General features: G+C 43.4%; 2 protein-coding genes across 2 annotated transcripts in view; one reads left to right on the forward strand and one right to left on the reverse strand.

Moving 5' to 3' along the window:
• The window catches only part of rnf185 (ring finger protein 185), a 155219-nt gene that overhangs the window by 86077 nt on the left and 54139 nt on the right, over window positions 1-15003 (reverse strand). The gene's annotated exons all lie outside the window — the stretch shown is intronic.
• pik3ip1 (phosphoinositide-3-kinase interacting protein 1) overlaps window positions 1-15003 on the forward strand; it is a 56111-nt gene that overhangs the window by 23831 nt on the left and 17277 nt on the right. Inside the window, exons 2-3 of the mRNA XM_060843855.1 lie at window positions 8259-8387; window positions 8479-8598. Coding sequence (XP_060699838.1) covers window positions 8259-8387; window positions 8479-8598 — 249 coding nt within the window. The remainder of the gene's footprint in view (window positions 1-8258; window positions 8388-8478; window positions 8599-15003) is intronic.

Raw genomic sequence — 15003 nt, forward strand, 5'->3', positions numbered from 1 at the left:
AAATTGTGGAGGCATTGGCTATAGTTGTCCAGTCTGCTTGAGACTCTGGGTGAAGCTGGAGGACTTGGAGAATTGTAAGTATTGGTCCACTGCTGATTAAAAGGTACAAAGTTGAGCTCAGCAACTACCGGTTGGTCAAAGTGGTCAGTTAGACTCGAAGTGTCAGCTCTTTTCTCTCCTTGCAGATGCTGCCAGACCTGCTGAGATTTTCCAGCATTTTCTCTTTTGGTTTCAGATCTGCAGTAATTTGCTTTTATACAGATTGGTCAATGGTGGGGAAGCTTCTAGAAACACTAATTTGGACAAATCATTAGTCACTTGGGTGAATTTAGCTTAATTGAGAAAGCCCAATATGGGTTTGTTCAGGACACATTGTTTATCCAGATGGAGTTTTAATGAGTGTAATAATGTTAACAAGAATATTTTATCAAAACATGCCTCGACAGACTGAACTAAGCTATAACTCGTGGAATGAAAAGGACAGATGCAATTTAAAGAGTGCAAAATTGATTGGCAGAAAACTGGTTAATGAATGTTTTCAGTCTGGAGAAAGGTTTATCGTGGAGTTCCTCAGGAGCCTGTGCTTGGGGCCATGGATAGGAAAAGTTTAGACACATATGGTCCGAACATTGGCAAATGCGACTAGTTTAGCTAGGAAATCTGTTCGGCATGGATGGGTTGGGCTAAAAGACCTGTTTCATACTGTATGACTGACTCTTACTCTACTACATGGATGAAAATGGGATGGGTGGGTGAGTACGTTTGCAGACAATACAAACCTCAGTGGAATTGTGGATAGTGTAGAAAGGTTGTTAAAAGATCTAGCTGGATACTGATTAGATGCAAATATGGTGGAGAAATGGCAGATGGAGGCTAACCCATGTACATGTCAGGTGCTACACTTTCAGTAATGAAATCTAAAGGAAAATATATACAATTAATGGTAGGATCCTGAACATCATTGATTTACAGAGAAATCTTGGATCTCAAGCCCATTACTCCATAGTGTGGTCACAGTTGAAGATTGTGGTGCTGGAAGAGAACAGCCAGTCAGGCAGCATCCGAGGAGCAGGAGAGTTGACATTTCAAGCACAAGGTCTTCATCAGGAATGGGGCAGGGGTGGAGGAGGACGTGGTGTTTGGATAGCTGAGAATGTGATAGGTAGATGAAGGTGATAGGTCGGAGAGGAGTGTGGAGTGGATAAGTGGGAAGAAAGATGGACAGGTAGGATAGTTCAAGAGGGCGGTGCTGAGTTGGTAGGTTGGATCTGAGATAAGGTGGGGGTGGGGTGTGGAAATGGAACTGGTGAAATCATGTGGATGGACAGTCCCAAGGTGGAAGATGAGGCATTCTTCCTCCAGGCATCGGGTGGCTAGAGTTTGGCTGTGGATCAGGTCCAGGACTTGCACGTCCTCAGCAGAGTGGGAGGGGGAGTTAGAGCACCTATTCACTCCACCCTCCTCTCTGACCTATCACCTTCATCCCACCTTCATCTACCTATTGCATTTCCATCTACCTTCTCCTCAGCTCCACCTCCTCCCATTTCTCTCTCATCCCTCTTGGGCCACGCACACACACACCCCAATTCCTGATGAAGAACTAATGCTCAAAGTGTCAACTCTACCGCTCCTTGTATGCTGCCTGACCGGCTATGCTTTTCCAGCACCACACTCTTCGACTCTGATCTCCAGCATCTGCAGGCCTCACTTTCTCCATAAAGTGTCCATGCAAGTAGATCAGGTGGTAACAAAACATATGGCATGCTCACTTTTATGGGTTGGGGAATTAAGTACAAGAGTCAGGATGTCATGTTGCACCTTTAAGAGACTTTGGTTAGGTCACACTTTGAGTATTGCGTTCAGTTCTGGTTGCCACATTACAGGAAGGATATGGAGGCTTTGGAGAGGGTGCAGAAGAGGTCTACCTGGCTGCTGCCTGGATTAGAGGGTACGAGCTACAAGGAGAGACTGGAAAAACTTGGGTGGTTTTCTCGGGAACTGCAGAGGCTGAGTGGAGACTTGAAAGAAATCTATAAGATTATGCGATGCATACAGGGGTTGAGTCAGAATCTTTTCCCAGAGTCAAAATTTCTAATACGTTTAAGGTGAGAGGGAGAAAGTTCAAGATTGTGAATTTGGAGTTGTAGGTGTCTAGAACGTGCTGTCAGTGGTGGTGGTGGTGGAGGTAGATGCGATAGGGGTGTTTAAGGGACTTTTAAATAAGCACATGAAGGTACAAGAATTGGAGGGATGTGGATCAAGGGGAAGCAAACAGGATTAGTAAAATTTGACATCAGGTTCGGCACAACATTGTGGGCTAAAGGGCCTGGGCCTGGTCTGTACTGTTGTTTTTTCTTCTAAGACATGGACTGTCTACAGCAGACATCTCAAGACCCTGGAGCTGTACCACCATGCTACCTACGCAATATCCTGCAAATCTGGGAAGAAAGACCAGAACCACTCCTCAGCATCGAGGCATAGGGCACCCTTGATCGGCTACTGCATATCACATGACTGATACAAGGCCCCCCCCCCCCTTAAAAAAAAAGCAGGTGCTCTACTCTCAGCTTTGAAATGGCAGGCAAGGCTCAGGTGGGAGGAGGAAGTGTTTTAGTGACACCCTCAAGGCCTCACTGGGGAAGTGCAGCATTCCCATACACTTGGCAATCACTGACCCAAGACAGTCCAAAGTGGAGGAAGTGCATCCAGGATGGCGTTGACCATCTTGAGACTTGCCATCAGGGAAAAAAAAACAGAAGCCATGCGCATATTGGGATATAGGAGCACATTTCTGCCCCAGCGCCCCCAAACCCCTTCCTGTGACTACCTTTTGCCCCAAGTGTAACACAGTGTATAGATCTATACATGGGTCTGTACAGCCACCTCTGGCCTCAGTTGAGTGGAAGAATAAGTGATATGTTTGGCTGTATAATTCCAGCAATCTCAATTGAGCATTTCTGCTCTTCCTGATAGCTATTCATTTGCTGTCCTGAATTTTCGCTGCCTGGAGGGGTGGAAGAATCTTTGGGAACTTTGGATCCAGGAACTCAGCCTCCCTGGAATTCTGAGTTTGTGTCGTGCAGCTGGACACAATTACCTTTTTTTGTTCCTCAAGATGTGCGAAATGTCTTTGAGATGCTACATGGTGCAGAAATTCCAAGTGAAAAGTTTGGCCACCTATGATCCTGAAGAAACCCTCTCTTCCCTCTTTAATAATCTTGTTAGTACTTGTTCAAACTATTCATTTTAATTAATGCCTGTAGGCCTGCTCAGTGCTGATATCTTTGTTAACTCTCATGGTTATACATGCTCTGATTTTAATGATTTAGTTGTGCAGCAAAAAGACATGTCACCAATCTCTGTATCCTATGTGTTTGAGGGTGGTCAGTTGATCCTGAACCCCCGAGTTATCCTGCTGTCGGTCTCAATGTTCCTCTTACTCTTTGCAGATGGAATCTATAAGGCTAAAGTGAAATGAGTTACAAGGGGTTTTGAATAGAGACTGAGTGATAACAAATGCTAGTGAGTTCCAGTGTGAGGAATTTCTATTTTGTGAAAATTGGGCCTTATGTTCAGCTGAAACCAGATCCTGTAATGTTTTGTTGATATCCTGAAGGTAAAGGTTCAGGTATCTTCATGATGTCTGTTGATGATTTCCAGTAGGGTGGTAATTCCAGATATATAAATTAAATTACAACGGAATTTAAAATTGAGAATCTGATCTTTTAAATATATTGTTTAGTTGTTTTACAGAGGTGGTTTGGAATAGCTTTACATCCGCAAACCTTTTTTAGGAAGTAATATTCCCATCTTGGTCAGTTTGCACTAAAATTTTATCAGAAAGTAATTGTGAAGCTTGGTTGGTCAGGGTGAACTGGTTTAACTGTTGGCTTGGACTAGATCCAATGTTGATTTTGATGTACTGGAATTAAGCATTATGATGAAACAACCTAAAGTCAGTGTTTTAAAGAGCAACTAGAACATTTAAAAAAAAAGATACACTAGATGGGGATAAGTATGTTCACAAGTTCCAAACCTTGGGTTACCCAGAGAACATGAGATATGTTATTTTTAGTTATGCTCATGTAAATCTTCCTGGCCAATATTCTACTGCAGCTGATGTCATATTTCTTTCAAGATAAGACTTGAAAAGCATTTGCTGTCAAGTTAGTATCTTTTGGCCCAGAGATATAGGATTATTCTTTAGAATATCCCGTTATTCTTTAGAATTGTAGAATCCTAGAAGAGAAACACACAGTAAAGAAAGGGCTCTTTGGCCCATTGAGTCTGTGCCAACAAAAACTATTCTAAATAGTCAGTTGTTCACCTTTCTGCATCTGACCCACAAATGTTATGGCATTTCAAGTGCTTATCCAAGTACTTTTTTAAACAATTGTAAGGTTCCATGAGATCTAACCTTGCTAACCAGTCTGCCATGAGGAACCTTGTCGAATGCCTTACTAAAGTACATATAGATCACAGCCACCACTTTACCTTCATCCGTTCTCTTTGTTACTTCTTCAAAAAACTGAATCAAGTTCATGAGACATGATTTCCCACAGACAAAGCCATAGAACTATACAGCACTGGAATGGGTTCTTCGGCCCAATGTTGTGCCGGACATGATGCCAAATTAAACTAATCCTTTCTGCCTGCACTTGATCTATATTGCTGCATTCTTTGCATATTCATGTGCTTAACTGAAAGTCCCTTAAACGCCCCTATTGTATCTGCTTCCACCACTACACCTGGCTACACATTCTCCTATTGTCTGTGTACAAAAACAATTGCCCCTCACATCTCCTTTGAATTTTCCTTCTCTCACCTTAAATGCATGCCCCTAGTATTAGCCATTTGAATTCTGGGAAAAAGATTCTGACTGTCAATCCGATTGCATCTCATAATTTTATAGCTTCCTAACAAGTCTCCCTTCAGCCTCCACAGCTCCAGAGAAAATAACTCAAGTTTTTTTAACCTCTCATCGGCTTAAGATACAGGAGAGGTTGGACAAGCTAGGACTTATTTCTTTCGTGCATAGGACATGGGGGGTGGGGGGGGGGTCTTATAGAAGTATATAAGATCATGAGAAGCATGGATAGGGTGCATGCACTCAGTCTTTTTCCAAGGGTTGAGGAATTAAGAACTAGAAGGCGTCAATCAAGGACTGTAGGGCATCAGTTTAAGGGGAAAGAATAAAAGGGAACCTGAGGGGCATCTTTTTTACGCTGAGGGTGGTACGCATATGGAATGAGCTATCAGCGGAAGTGGTTGATGCATGTACATTAATAACATTTAAAAGGAATTTGGACAAATACATGGATAGGAAAGATTTAAAAGGATATAGACCAAGTGCAGGGAAATGGGGTTTGTGTTATTGAACAGTTTGGTCGGCATGGACCAGTTTGGGCCAAAGGACCTGTCTCCGTGCTGTAGGACTCTGTGACTCTCCTTATAGCTCACACTTTCTACTCCAGGCAGTGTCCTAGTAAACCTCTTCTGCACCCTCTCCAAAGCCTCCACATTCCTTTCTGTAATATGGCGACCAGAATTGAACACAATACTCCAGGTGTGACATAACAAAGGCTTATAAAGCTGCAACATAACATCCTCACTCTTGTACTCAGTTTCTTGACCAATGAAGGCAAGCATGCCATATGTCTTTGTTACCACCTTATGTACATTCAGGGAGCTATGGACTTGAACCCCAAGATCCCCCTGTAAGTCGGAGCTGTTCGGGATCCTGCTATTAACTGTAAACTTCTTCCCTTAACATTTGATCTTCTAAAGTGCAGCACCTCAATTCAGCTGGAATAAACTCTATCTACCATTGCTTTGCCCATATCTCACTGTATCCTTTGACAGCATTCTACACTATCCACAACTCTGATCTTTGTATCATTTGCAAACTTACTTACTACCCGATCTACATTTTCATTCAAGTCATCTATATATATCACAAACAGCAGAAGTTCCAGTATGGATCCCTGCGGAACACCACAAAGTCACAGACTTCCAGCTGGAAAAACACCCTTCCAGCACTACCCTCTACGTTCTATGGACAATTCTGAATCCAGGTGGCCATGTCACCGTGCATCCTATGCATCTTAATCTTCTGGATGAGCCTACCATGAGGGACCTTGTCAAAAGCCTCACTAAAATCCATTTGCACAATATCTACTGCTCTACCCTCATCGATCACGATTGTCACCTCCTCGAAAAATTCATCAAGTTAATAAGACATGATCTGCCCTGCACAAATCCATACTGACTGTCCCTAATTAGGCCATGCTTTTTTCAAATCCTGTAAATCCTATCCCTAAGAATTCTCTCCAATAACTTCCCAAACCCTGCACATTCTCCTCATGTCTGCATGGGTTTCCTCCGGATGCTCCAGTTTCCTCCCATAGTCCAAAGATGTGCAGGTCAGGTGAATTGGCCATTCTAAATTGCCCACAGTGTTAGGTGCATTAGTCAGAGGGAAATGGGTCTGGGTGGGTTACTCTTCGGAGAGTCAGTGTGGACTGGTTGGGCTGAAGGGTTTGATTCCACACTGTAGGAAATCTAATCTAATCACTGATGGGAGAGTCACTGGCCTGTAGTTTCCTAGATTATCCCTATTTCCCCTCTTAAATAGAGGAACAACTTTATCTATTCGCCAATTCTGTGGGACCTCTCTGGTGGCTAACGAGGATACAAAGATCTGGGTCGAGACCCCAGCAATCTCCTGTCTTGCCTGTCTCAATAACCTGGTGGAGATACCATCAGGCCCAGGGAACCTATCACCGCAATGCTCTTCAAGAGACCCTACGTCACTTCTTTCTGGATCTCAAAATGGCTTGTTGTGGACTAGGCCAGACAACTCTAAACATTCTTAAGCAGACAGCCCAATTTGTGAAATTTGAAAGGGTTCAGAAAAGATTTACAAGGATGTTGCCAGGGTTGGAGGATTTGAGCTATATGGAGAGGTTGAATAGGCTGGGGCTGTTTTCCCTGGAGCATTGGAGGCTGAGGGGTGACCTTATAGGTTTATAAAACCATGAGAGGCATGAATAGGATAAATAGACAAGGTTTTTCCCCTGGAATGGGGGGAGTAGAGGGCATAGAGTTAGGATGAGAAGGAAAAGATATAAAAGAGACCTATGGGGTAATTTTTTCACGCAGAGGGTGGTGCATGTATGGATTGAGCTGCCAGAGGATGTGGTGGAGGCTGGTACAACTACAACATTTAAAAGGCATCTGGATAGGTATGAGAATAGGATGGGTTTGGAGAGATATGGGCCGGGTGCTGGCAGGTGGGACTAGATTGGATTGAGATATCTGTTCGGCATGGACAAGTTGGACTGAAGGGTCTGTTTCCGTGCAGTACATCTCTATGACTCTAAGTGTACAATGAAATTACCCAGAGTAAGTTAGCTCGGTTGGCAACCAGGTTTTAAAACAAAGTAAAATTACACAATGAAACGCAAAGAACAGAATAAAGAATCCTTACAGAACTCAGTCTGTCCAAACTAGACTTAATTATGCTGATCCAAATATACACTACGTCCCAATAAACAATCCCCTTAAACTTAGTAAAAATGAAGCAAAGGCTTACAGGTCAAAGTTAGAAGTGTAGAAGGAGAGAGAGCCTGTATCCACATAGCTCCACAGCTGAACTCCTCCCAGTTCCGGACTGAACTGCTCAATTAGAGATACCCCTTGACTTATACAGGTTACTTCTGAAAACATAAAAGCTTTGGCCTAAACACTAATCTGCTTACATATAATCAAAAAGTCCTTTCATCTCTCTACCAAACCCAGCCGTTTTGGAACCTGGCCTGTTTATGACCCCTCTGAGAAAAACCAAGTACACAGTATCCTTGAGAAAAGGAACAGCTTTTAGAAAAAAGGACCAACTTTGTGATACTCCACACAAATCTCAATCCTCCATATCCTCCTCCTGGGTGAATACTGACACAAAGTATTCATTTAGGATCTCACCCACATCCTCTGCCTCCAACTACAAGTTCCCTTCTTTATTCTTGAGTGGTCCTACGCATGTCCTAGTTATCCTCTTGCTTAATGCATGTATAGAATGACTTCAGGATCTGAAGGAGGGAGTTAGCATGTGCGGTGGAAGGGGACTCAGGGATATCAGTGAGTCTGTTTGGTTTGGGGTTGGGGTAGCACTGGTTGATAGGGAACATTTCTGGAGGTTCAAAATCTGACACTGTGACTAATGATGACTGAGTTAATCAGATTTTATGAATTTGTTCCAGACTGTATTCTTTCCAATGGGGTGAATTACAGAGGAGAGCAGCAAATGACATCACAAGGAATCAAATGTGTGAACTGGATGCACAGTGAGCGTGATTATAACTTGACTCTGTATCCAGACAGCGACACAGGTATTGAGAATAACATCAATCATTTCTCTGTTAATAAGAATAAATATGGCTGTTTGATCTGATATTGCTAACATGTTGTGATAAACAACAGGGGTAGGAGACCATCAGTTCTGTCGAAATCCAGATGGTGTAGATGGGCCCTGGTGCTATGTGAAGGCTCCAAATGAAGAAAGACCACTGCGACAATCTTGTAGCATTGGAAGCTGTAACAGTAAGTCAAGTTTTAATGTCACAAATTCTGCCCACTTTGGGATAGCATCACAAATGTTCCACGGGAAGGCGTAACAAAACTGAGTGTGCATGAAATTAGAACCAATTGAGATGGACATGGAGTTAGTTAGGAGGGTTAATGGATATGATCTCAGTTGGTAAAACCTGCAAGATCAAATTATCGCTTTCTTTCCCTGTAGCCTTTCAAATGCATAATCTGTTTTTGAAAGCCATGGCTGAATTGGCTGTCAACACATTTTCAGGCAATGTATTACAGATCATTACAAATCATTGCTGGGAGTGTGTTGCTGGAAAAGCGCAGCAGGTCAGGCAGCATTCAAGGAGCAGGAGAATCGACATTTCGGGCATGACCCCTTCTTCAGGCTCATGCCCGAAATGTCGATTCTTCTGCTCCTTGGATGCTGCCTGACCTGCTGTGCTTTTCCAGCAACACATTTTCAGCTCTGATCTCCAGCATCTGCAGTCCTCACTTTCTCCATTACAAATCATTGCCTATGCTGTTTATCTTCATGCTGCCTTTGAGTCTTTTACCGTTTAGCCTAAATCAGTCCCCTCTTGATCTGTCTAAAAAGGGCTGGCTTTGTATCTGGGTAGCTGTCCAGGCCGCTGTGGTCAAAAGTAAATTGAGAGTTGGGCCCAAGCTGTGAGGGTGGGAGTGAGGTGCAGCTGCCATGTGTACATCAAAGAGTGGGCTGGCTGTTTCACATGGAGGTAAGCACAAAGATTAGCAGGTAGACTAGCAGTGGTAAGGTTGATGGTGATGGTTAGAATAGAGCAATTTGGTGAGTTAACCTTATTCAGGCAAAAAATATTTGTATTTTAATTTTCTAAGTGCTACACAGGAGCACAAACCACAGGCAAGTAGCCTGTTGTAGATGCAAGTTCATCAAAAGTGTCCCTTTCTCTAACGCAAAAAAGATGAGATAAAGGGGTTTGTGTGATGTTGTCAAACATCGTGGCAAAGGAACACAAACTCTGCTGCAAAAGTAGAGAAGTCCGGTTCACCGAGGTACGGAAGGGAATGAGATCATTCAGCCCATCGTACTTGCTCTGTCATTCAATTCCCAACTTCACGTTCTTGCCTTATCTGCATATATGTATCATGTATTTGTACTTTTATATAAAGTAAATGTTATATACAGCATTTTTTAATTTTGAGTATTTGATGGTTTTGCCATTTTAAGCAAATGTCAATGGGGTCTAACAAAGGCTTCTAGCAGACTCGAGCCGTTAACTCTGTTTCTGTCTCCACAGATGCTGGTGTTTCTCCAGCAGTTTGTTTTTATTTTAATAGGTATTAACTCTTTTAAAGGGTCCTTCAACCAAAACAAGTTTACAAACCATTGGCCTGGAGCTCTCATTGCTTTGAATACCTTATCAAATTTCTCCTTGATCTTTTTTTGACTTTCTGAAAGCAACTTTAGCTTCTCAAATCTATCTACGTAGTTAAAGCCCTCCCATTTTGAACTATCCTATTAAATGTTATCTCCACCCTCTGCAAGGCCTTTACATCCTTCCTAAAATCCAGTGCTCTGAGCTGGATCCAGTTGTGGCAGGCTAACTATTTTATAATGGTTCATTATCACTTAGAGTCATAGAATCATCGAGATGTACAGCATGGAAACAGACCCTTCGGTCCGACTCGTCCTTGCCAACCAGATATCCCAGCCTAATCTAGTCTTATTTGCCAGCACTTAGCCCGTATCCCTCCAAACCCTTCCTATTCACATACCCATCCAGATCCTTTTTAAATGCTGTAATTGTACCAGCCTCTACCACTTCCTCTGGCAGCTCATTCCATACACGCACAACCCTCTGCGTGAAAAATTTACCTCTTAGGCTCCTTTTCTGTCTTTCCCTATGCCCTCTAATTCGGGACTCCCCCACCCCGGGGAAAAGATCTTGTCTATTTTGGATGTGAACATAAGAGGTATAGTTAGTAAGTTTGCAGATGACACCAAAATTGGGGGTGTAATGGACAGCGACGAAGGTTATCTCTGATTACAATGGGATCTTGATCGATGGGCTAATGGGCTGAGGAGTGACACTTGGAGTTTCATTTAGATAAATGTGAAGTGCTGCATTTTGGAAAAGCAAATCTTAGCAGGACTTACACACTCAATGGTAAGGTGCTGGGGAATGTTGTTAACAAAGAGACCTTGGAGTGCAGGTTCATAACTCCTTGATAGTGGAGTCGCAGGTAGGTACAATAGTGAAGAAGCCATTTGATATGCTTTCCTTTATTGATCAGAGCATTGTGTATAGAAGTTGGGAGGTCATGTTGTGGTTGTACAGGACTTTGGTTAGGCCACTTTTGGAATTTGCATGCAATTTTGATCTTCCTATCGGAAGGATGTTGTGAAACTTGAAAGGGTTCAGAAAAGATTTACAAGGATGTTGCCAGGGTTAGGTCTTGAGCCAAAGGGAGAGACTGAATAGGCTGGGGCTGTGTTCTCTGGAGTGTTGGAGGCTGAGGAGTGACTTTAAAGAGGTTTATAAAATCGTGAGGGGTATGGGAGAACTCAAACCCTAAAGTCATTGAACTTGATGTTGAGTCTAGAAGACCCAAGTGGAAAACAAGCTGTTCTTCCAGCTTGTGCTGAACTTTGCTGAGTACTGCAGCAAGGCTTTGACAGAGATTGTTGGCCAGGGAACAGGGTGGGGTGTTGAAGTAGTAGGCAACTGGAAGCTCAGGGCCTGTTTTGCAGACTGAATGCAAGTGTTCAGCGAAATGGTCACCTCGGCTATGCTTTATTTCTGCATTGTAGAGGAGACCACATTGTGAGCAGTGAATGCAGTAGTCGGGGAGATTGTGTGTGTGTGAAGTGAAGATAAAGCGCTGCTTCATCTGAAAGGTGTGTTTGGGCCCTTGGATACTGAGGATTGAGAAAGTAAATGGACAAGTCTTACACTTTTGTGATTACAGCAGAAGGTGCCGTGAGGCTCTGGGGACAAGTATTGGCCTGGTCCAGTTCCTGCACACTTACATTCCACAATTCCTCTCCGCTATATAGCAGTTTTAGAACTTGCAGTTAGCTGGCTCCCGCTGCCACCTCTTTGCCATGGATGTTCAGTCCCTTTATGCGTACATCCCCCACCAGGATGATCTCAGGGATCTCTGCTTCTTCCTGGACCTAACACCAGCAATGTCCTCACCGTGAACAATTTTCTTCAGGTCAGAGGGCTGGCCATGGGTACCCGCATTAGCCCCAGTTAAGCCTCTCTCTCCTTGTGGGGTACACGGAACTTCCTTTCTCCAGTCCTATGCAGACCCCCACCCACATCTCTTTCTCCGTTATATCCATGATGTAGCTCCCTCCCTCTCCTGTGCAGAATTGGAAAAGTTTATTCATTCGGCTTCCAACTTTCACTCCACTCTCAGCTTCACCTCTTCCATCTCTGATTCCTCCCTTCCCTTCCACTGTTTCCATCTCTGGGGATATCTGGCCACAATATCCACAATAAATCCACCAACTCGCACAGTAACCTGGACTATACATCCTAGCCCTCTGCTTCCTGCAAAGTCTTTATTCCACTCTCCCAGGTCCTCCATCTCTGTTGTATTTGTTCCAATGATCCCAACTTTGACAAGAGAGCCTCCGAAATGTCCACCTTCTTCCTCAGCTGTGAATTCCCCAGCACCTTTGTTGACAGGGCCCTCAGCCGGGTCCGACCCACACTCCGCACTTAGGCCCTCACTCCCTCCAGCAACTGCGATAGGGACCCTTGTCCTTACCTACCACCCCACCAGCGTCCATATCCAGAGGGCCATTACCCAGACATACATTCCCCTCCCAATCCTTGTCAGCCTTTCGCAGGGACAGCTCCTGGGCCATCCTGGTTCATTCTTCCTTCACTCCCAACAACACTGAAGGTCTAACACCTGTCCATTTACTCCCTTGCTCCTCAGTATCTAAGAGTCCAAATGCACCTTCCAGGACCTGCACTTCACTGTCTAGTCTACTGCACTTGCTGCCTACAATGTCCTTTACATCATGGAACCAAAGCATAGGCTGGGAGACCGCATCGCAGAACACTTGTATTCTGTCTGCAAAAATGATCCTGAACTTTCAGTTGCCTGCCAGTTCAACACACCATCCTGTTCTCTGACCAACATCTCTGTGCCAGGCTTGCTGTCTCAGTGCAAGCACTTCATTTTCTGCTTGGGAACCCTGCACCTTCTGGACTCTACATCGAGTTCAATAACTAAGGCTTGTGCTCTCCCATGTACTTACCGAACCTCCATACACCAGGCCTTGTTATCACATCATCTGCTATTACACACAACTCATTGTTAGCCACTAACAGTTCCCATTAAAAGCTAAAAACCAAAAGAAGTGCACCTGCTGCCAGACCTACTGAGCTTTTCCAGCAATTCCCATTAATAGCTATTCACCCTCCCAGCCGGATGATATCCACTTCTTTATCTGTTCAACTGTTCTTTTCTCTTTGGGCTCTATCTTCATCTGTAACATACTTGGTACCCAGTGTCCCCAGCTGTTCTTTTGCATATAAACTGACATGGTGGCTCAGTGGTTAGTACAGCTGCCTCATAGTGCCAGGGAGCTGGGTACGATTCCACCATTGGGTGACTGCCTGTGTGGAATTTGCACATTCTCCCAGTGTCTGTGTAGCTTTCCGTCAGGTGCTTTGGTTTCCAATGATATAAAGGTTTGGTGGATTGGGTATGCTAAATTGCAAATAATGTTCAGCGATGTGCAGGCTAGGTGGGTTAGCCTTGGGAAATGTAGGGTGGGGGATGGGCCAGGGGAGGATGCTCTTCGGAAGATTGGTGTGGACTAGTTGGGTTGAATGGCCTGTTTCCTCACTGTTGGGATTCTCTGATTCTATGATTTTCCTATTTACCGTGAGTTCTGAGGAAGGATCACAGGACCTGAAATTTTAACTCTGGTTTTTCTCCACAGATGCTGTGAGACCTGCTGAGCTTTTCAGGCAATTTATGTTTTTGTTACGGATTTACAGCATCCACTCTTCTTTCAGTTTTTATTTAAGGATATGGGTCTATATGCACACAGACTGTAGTGTTTCAAGAAGACAGCACATCAACCACTGCAAATATGAAGTGTCACATGTAGAGGGTAGGGGTGTGGGTTTGATGGGGTGTTCTTCAGAGGGTTAGTGTGAACTTGATAGGCCAAATGGCCTGTTTCCACACTGTAGGGATTGATTAAACTAGGGACTGACCGTCAAAACCTATAGAACTGAGGATGTGTAAATCAGAAACAAAACCAGAAGTTACTGGAAAAGCTCAGCAGGTCTGGCAGCATCTGTGAAGAGAAATCAGAGTTAATGTTTTCAGTTCTGAGGAAGGATCACTTGCCTTAGAGGAGGCAAGCTACAGAAGTCTGTGTCAAACAATGTTGAACTGAAGCTCTCAACATTAACTGGATATATTGTCACTATTTTACTAACAACTTTAAAGAGAAAAACACATTGAGTGGTGATTTACTGTCTGTCTTTACGATAAAAGGAGATGACAATAAAAGAAATACTTGAATTGCTGGCTGCCCTAAGGACAAAGAGATATGATTTGGAGATGCTGGTGTTGGACTGGGGTGTACAAAGTTAAAAATCACACAACACCAGGTTATAGTCCAACAGGTTTAATTGGAAGCACACTAGTTTTCAGAGCGTCGCTCCTTCATCAGGTGGTAGTGGAGGGCTCAATCCAACACACAGAATTTATAGCAAAAATTTACAATGTGATATAACTGAAATTAGACATTGAAAAATTGATAGTTAAGTTTTGCATCTGCTTGAATACCATGATTGTTTCACTTCTTTCATGTGTAAATCACAAAACCTTTTTTTTTAAAAGTTGCATTCTCAGGTTAGCTAGACAATATGTTGAACATGAAAGAAGTGAAACAATCATGGTATTCAAACAGATGAAAGACTTAACTATCAATTTTTCAATGTCTAATTTCAGTTACATCACACTGTAAATTTTTGCTATAAATTTTGTGTGTTAGGATTGAGCCCTCCACTACCACCTGATGAAGGAGCGACGCTCTGAAACCTAGTGTGCTTCCAATTAAACCTGTTGGACTATAACCTGGTGTTGTGTGATTTTTGACAAAGAGATAGTAATAGAAAGGATGGCTAAGTGTAAAGTTGTAAGTCACCAACTGCCAGTTGAATGATCATAATCTTTCAATCTTTTGTAAAAATGTGTACAGATAGGCATGGCCCAGTAGATGTTGAGAGACAGGAAGTGCGTTGCTTACTGCAAAATTCACATCCTCTGGCCTCCTCTTATAGTGACAATAGTTACATGGCTGGTCCAGTTCTGGTTAATGTTAACCTCCAAGATATTGATAAGGGTGGGATTCAACCTCTCTGCAGGTATCTCTTTTACAACCAT

Source organism: Hemiscyllium ocellatum, chromosome 24 (genome assembly GCF_020745735.1).
Source record: "Hemiscyllium ocellatum isolate sHemOce1 chromosome 24, sHemOce1.pat.X.cur, whole genome shotgun sequence".
Lineage (NCBI taxonomy): Eukaryota > Metazoa > Chordata > Chondrichthyes > Orectolobiformes > Hemiscylliidae > Hemiscyllium > Hemiscyllium ocellatum.